Genomic DNA, 6,442 nt, shown 5'->3' with positions numbered 1-6,442 from the left:
ACTTCTGAAATCAGTTCAAGTCTTTTCCAGTGTGTTAAATGACATTTAGAAAAACATGGAACCTGAATATTTACTTCACAGACATCAAAGTTAAAAAGAGAAAAGACATTTAACCAAAATAAAACAAAAGAAGAGCTTCATACCATTTCATGATACACCCCTCAACACAGCAGAGCACCAGTGATGGTCTGTTTCTTTGTTCATTGTGCCACTGGAGGACCTTTGGACATGACAGCCATATAAATAACCCCCTTATTATTACAAACACACACACACACCATACACTCAAGTGTGTGTGTGTGTGTGTGTGTGTGTGTGTGTGTGTGTGTGTGTGTGTGTATGTGTGTGTGTGTGTGTGTGTGTGTGTGTGTGTGTGTGTGTGTGTATGTGTGTGTGTGTGTGTGCGTGCATGCGTGTGTTTGTGTGTGTTTCAGGTGATGACAGAGCTCAGTTCTTCACCCTGAGAATGGCGAAGGCTCTGGCCATGACGGCTCCGGATGTGCTGCTGCGTCCTGAGCTGCTGCAGAGAGTGACGCAGGAGTTCACTGAGGCCAAACTGAAGGAGGAGAGAACGCTGAGAGGAGAACAGAGCTGATGTTGATGATGGAGAAGAAGAAGCTGCTACCTGAAAAAAGTATGAGCAATAATGCATCATGTGTATAATATTTTTTGGCTGGAAGGAAGTTTCGTCTTGTTTGACCCAAGTACAGCAAATGTCAGCGGTCAGTGAGATGGAACGCTGTAAACATAGACACTATTTGCAATTTCTTACTGATCCTCCGGCTGTGTAAGATGCTTCATTCTGATTGGTCAAAACCCCTTGACAACAGTTATTAACTTTCACTAACATGAGCAATACCAGAGACAAACTGATCTCACGTCATGTCAAATCAATACACGGAAAATAGTTCAGACACATTTAGCTTCTGCTTGTTGACACATAGACTGTAAGATGAGGTAAAACCATTAGTCTTTTTAGCTTCATATTGGTGAACAATGTGGCTAAACCGCTAGTTTCGGTTAGCTTGCTAAATCGCAGACATTTTCATATTGGATCCTGTCCATCAATATGATGAAGGAGTGGAGCAGGTGAGAGAAACTTTAGGTTAGCGATCTCTACAAAGAAACTTAAACCATGAGCGGTGGTGATGATAGCAGCAGGGTTCAAAGTTGTGACATTAGTTTATTTTTAAGGGTGTGTGAACCGCAGAGCTCAGAGAAGAAGGAGAGCTGAATGAGGACAGTTTCTTGTTCAATCCACCGCAACAGGCAGATAAGAATCCATCACCATGGAACAATTACTGATGAGGAATCACTGGGACTATTTATAAAAAACCTGTGTACTTAAATAATTTTAGATTAATAAAATAATCTTTAAGCAAGTTTTTTAACAACGTGTTTGTATTTAAAGTTAGTAGTCAGGTGATAAGCAGGATAATGTATGGTTGGCAGTTAGTTATGGGATTGTACTTCCCATAACTACGTCTGCTAACCATACATTATCCCTGTGTGCCTGGTTACAATGAGGCACTGAAATGATATGAGTAAGAATATGTGTGGAAATAGTAAGCAAAATAAAAGCACTCGAATGTAGACTACTTTTTCAGATGACTATATGTTAGAGCAGAGAGTAAGGTGACATGAGTAACTCTCAATCTGGAGCTTTGAAAAACAAAATGCATCTCTTTAACGTTTAAAAAGAAAAGACTATTTAAAAATATGAGGGCGCTTCTATACAACTTGTTTATAGGTCAATAACTATCAGTCAGAAGAGGATTTTTTGGGGGATTATTGCTGCTGTTTGACTTAGTCATTTAAAAGGACTCAGTACTTGTCACTCTGTTTTTTAAGGGCATTATGGTATTATCACAAAATGTAGTTACAGTGATTCATTACTCAGTAACACGTTACAACACTGCAAATAAATGAATTCAACCATAATAAATCACCAAAATGATCTCAGACAAGAATACGTTTTAAAAACTCAAATTCACCTTTTTATATTTCATTGTAATAATTGTTTATTCTTTGGACAAACTTTATAATTGGTTTGTAGTGTTAAGATGTAATGTCTTTCTTATTGCTGGTACAAGATCAAGCATGAGCCACCAGTGAAACTATCCTGGTGATCTAATGTTTGTTCTCTGGCCCCCTGTTTGACTTTAGATGAGGATTTTTAATATATGACACAATCCAGCTTTCAGCCTTATCTGCATGTGTCATTGTGTTGACATTAAAAACATGTTCATCTTTGTTAAAGGGGGCATAATAATGTATATGCAGGGATTTTGTTTAAACATCCTGTGATAGCAATATTTAATTACATTTCCACATTCAAAGCAACAAGGCAAGGCAAGTTTATTTATAAATCACCATTCATACAAAGAGCAATTCAAAGTGTTTAACAGAGTTAAAAACAAAACAAAAAACAGAACAGTAACAATCAACAAAAACATACAACTAACACTTCAAACATTTAAATTTCATATGCAGCCAGTTATGTCTGATCTACTCTCTCTCAATTCAATTTAATTTAATATGCTTTATTGGCATGAACAAAGACATGTTGTTGCCAAAGCAGATACGATTTATACACATACATTACATATATATTCATTACATATTATATATATTACATATTTTATACGCATTAATGAATGATGGTGTCACCCATACAGCATATCTCAATGTCCTCACTTGACCCGGTATGCTCATAAAACCTTCACCTAAAAAGTCTCTCTCTCTCTGCTGGACACAGAATCCCAACTGATCTCGTCTTAACTGAAATGAACCTTTAATCATCTATTCATCTTTTTCCCAAGGATTAAGACTCAGACTGAATCTTTTCCCTGTCGAGTCGCATCCCGAAGCTGGCTCATACCTTCTGACACCCCCGCAGGGTGCCCGTATGTCCAACATCTAAATGTAGATTCAATATCAGGTTAATTCCATAATGCCATACCTTGTCAGAAAATATCCAATTCAAAATATGACATTAAACAAACATAAGCATGAAAACATAAAATGTTTTTCAAATATAAGATCAAGAAAGAAAGAAAGTAAAATTTGTTTTAAAAAAATGTAATTAAAACTCAGTTTGTTAAAATAATTAAAAGTTTGTAGTTACAGAAATAAAAACTAAGGTTGAAAAATGACTCTGCATCCATGTATGGGGTGCAGTAAGCAGGTAAAAAGAGGGATGTTTTTTATTTTGTTGGGTCTGTTTTTTAATTAAGAAGGATTATAATAAAAATTCAGCCCGTTCACTGCTCTGAAGTCTGTAACTTGCAGAGACTTGCAGTGCTACCAGACACAGAATCAAACAAATCAAAAGAGTTTTGTGTTTGCACAATCACTTTGGAATATCTTCCCAGAAATGATGATCCGAATAGCCGATCTAAACCAACTGTAAAACAAAGCATAGATAAACGGATTGAGCATTGAGTTGGACAAAGTAAGCCAGTTGAGTGTTTCAATCACAGCTACTGGTGTGTCATCGTTTGTTAAAGGCTGAAAGATGATACAGAGAAAGTAAGGAGTCCAACATAAGATAAAAACCCCCATCACTATAGCCAGGGTTCTGGTGGCCTTCCTCTCCATTTTACTAACAGCAGCTCCAGACTTCAGAGACTGACCGGTTGTGTTCTGAATTGTGTTTGCCTGTCTCTGTGCAACTAGAAAAATCTTTAGATAGATACAAAGCATGATAATGACGGGGATGTAAAAGGAAAAAATACACGCCAGGGTGGTCGATATCAGTGCATCCATCAAACAACTCCCCTCACATTTGCCTTGATTGAAACCTGCTACTGTGATGCCAACTCCGATCAGGGCAGCGATTCCCCAGCTCACCAGGATCATCAACCCGATAACATTATTATTCACTTTACTTTTATAAGTCAGGGGCTGACATACGGCATAATATCTGTCAATAGAAATACAGCACAAGTTTAAAATGGAAGCTGTACTCAACGTTACATCAAAGCTGCCCCGGATTTTACAGAAAAAATCCTCATGATACCAACAAGAGGTGACTGTGAACGCCATGCTGAACGGGAAGACTACAACACCAACGAGCAGGTCGGCCACAGCCAGAGAGAGAATCAGGTAGTTTGTAGGAGAGTGCAGCTGTTTGAAGTAAATGATAGAAATGATAACAAGAAGGTTTCCACATATTGTGACCACAGACAGTGAACCAAGGTAAATATACAACAAAATGCATGTTATTGAAACATTGCTTGTAAATACAATAGTTGTATTATCTGACACATAGCAAGGGTGTAACACATTACCAGTGACAGTCATACTTCTGAAATCAGTTCAAGTCTTTTCCAGTATGTTAAATGACATTTAGAAAAAACATGGAACCTGAATATTTACTTCACAGACATCAAAGTTAAAAAGAGAAAAGACATTTAACTTAAAACTAGAGAAGAGGTTCATACCATTTCATGATACACCCCTCAACACAGCAGAGCATGAGTGATGGTCTGTTTCTTTGTTCACCGTGCCACTGGAGGACCTTTGGACATGACAGTCATATAAATAACCCCCTTATTATTACAAACACACACACACACACACACACACACACACACACTTGAGTGTATGGTATGTGTGTGTGTGTGTGTGTGTGTGTGTGTGTGTGTGTGTGTGTTTCAGGTGATGACAGAGCTCAGTTCTTCACCCTGAGAATGGCGAAGGCTCTGGCCATGACACACTTGAGTGTATGGTATGTGTGTGTGTGTGTGTGTGTGTGTGTGTGTGTGTGTGTGTGTGTGTGTGTGTGTGTGTGTGTGTGTGTGTGTGTGTGTTAAAAAGTTTGTTAACCAATGAACTATTAAGAGACTTTTGATTGAGTACTTCTGCACAGGATGTAATTACACCGCGCCTAATCATGTCTGTACTCGTTGATGTGAAGCTTTTTAAAAATAATGACCCGTGAAGGGAATGAGGTCAAATTGTTTCTCATGCAAATTCTCTAAAACTGGTTTCTTTGAATGATTTTGGCACACTTGATTATATGAATGATGGTGTTTAGGATTCATTAAAAGGTACTTGGACTTTATTTCTCTTTTATAATAAAAATTTCATGTTTGATTGCCTCTCAGCTAAAGTTGTTGAAGCTGTTGAAGCAGAAAAATACTGAGCAGCAATGCAACTTCTGATGTCTTGAAAATAATGCATCATTATTATTTTATTCTATAGGTGTAATGAATCTATTTCATTTTATTATTACATTTCTATTATGCCAAATATTCTATTTCATTTTCTTGATTTATTAATTAATAAATTGACAAGTTTTGTATTTTTTTATTCTAATTCTTAATTAATATGACCATGGGCAAAAACCTCTCTGGATTCGGAGTAATGACGTGCACTGAGTGTTGGAAGTGGTTACTTTAAAATGCGAATAAGTGAAAGGAGCGTTAAATGTGACACGGATTGGCTCTTATAATTTGCTTTATCCATGGAAATAGAGCAAAATTGCATTTACTCATGTCTTTGCATTGATTGTTCATGTAATTCACTTGTGCAAATGATATAATTCGTGTTTGGTGTGGAGGCCGCATAAGGCGTCTATGTTGTTGATGACTAATCACGTGACAAGCAACTAATCAACGTCAAGCATTAAAAGTCATGAGATAGCAGTTGAGTCAACTAGTCTGTGCAAACATTTGGTTTGTTGTTCAACAGCAGAAACCAAACAATGCAGCTCCTCTTAGTAAGCTCAGCAACCTGAACTCTTTTCGCCCGCTCCCAAGTTAGAAAACTGAAAAAGCAAACTCTTTTTTTCAATTTGTTTTCCTCTCCTGTGAAGGGCAATGGACGATACAGTATTTGAAAACCTCAGCTCCACCTCTTTCTCTGTTTCTGGGTTGATTGAAAGTTAGGTAGAGTCAGTTGTTCCAACATGGCACCTTCCCTTGTAAGGCTTTGAACCAATCCCAAACATCACAGAGACTAAGTCCATGTTTTGGACGATCTATGGTCCCACCTGAAGCTCTCACGAAGCCCAACACAATCCCAACTGTTCTAAATCTCAGGGCAACAAATACCAATAATATTTTCAGGCACACATTGCATACATTACACATACCCATGCACACACACTGTTAGTGTGACAGAGAGAAGGATTTATACTTCTGCGTCGAATTGACGACGTAGCCTACGCCGGGGGTCCGCGTAGTTCCTGTACCTATGAGGTGGGCTACGCACGTAGCTGAAGTGCACCTCCTCCAAAATGTAGCTACGCGTAGGATCGACGCAGACTGCAAGCCCCGTGATTGGTCCACTCGGCGCCTTGTATTTCCTGCAATTACAGCACTTCCGGATCCCCGCTCATCGTCCGTGTATTTCATCTTCTCCTCTCTATTCTTCATGTAATCATGTCTGTATGATAAACAGTAACATGTATCAGCTGTAGATTAACATAACACGC

General features: G+C 38.2%; 1 protein-coding gene across 1 annotated transcript; it reads right to left on the bottom strand.

Moving 5' to 3' along the window:
• Positions 1-3,327: 3,327 nt before the first annotated feature.
• On the bottom strand, positions 3,328-4,305 carry LOC117824614 (trace amine-associated receptor 1-like). Its single transcript, XM_034700149.1, has one exon. It carries the CDS (start codon positions 4,303-4,305, stop codon positions 3,328-3,330), a length of 978 nt encoding a protein of 325 aa, XP_034556040.1.
• Positions 4,306-6,442: the final 2,137 nt, after the last annotated feature.

This window comes from Notolabrus celidotus, chromosome 13 (genome assembly GCF_009762535.1).
Source record: "Notolabrus celidotus isolate fNotCel1 chromosome 13, fNotCel1.pri, whole genome shotgun sequence".
Taxonomy (NCBI): domain Eukaryota; kingdom Metazoa; phylum Chordata; class Actinopteri; order Labriformes; family Labridae; genus Notolabrus; species Notolabrus celidotus.
This window is presented reverse-complemented; position numbering and strand designations above follow the sequence as displayed.

Excerpts from the sequence above, each read along its gene's own strand:
- LOC117824614 (XM_034700149.1), bottom strand. The coding sequence starts at position 4,305 with ATGACTGTCACTGGTAATGTGTTACACCCTTGCTATGTGTCAGATAAT.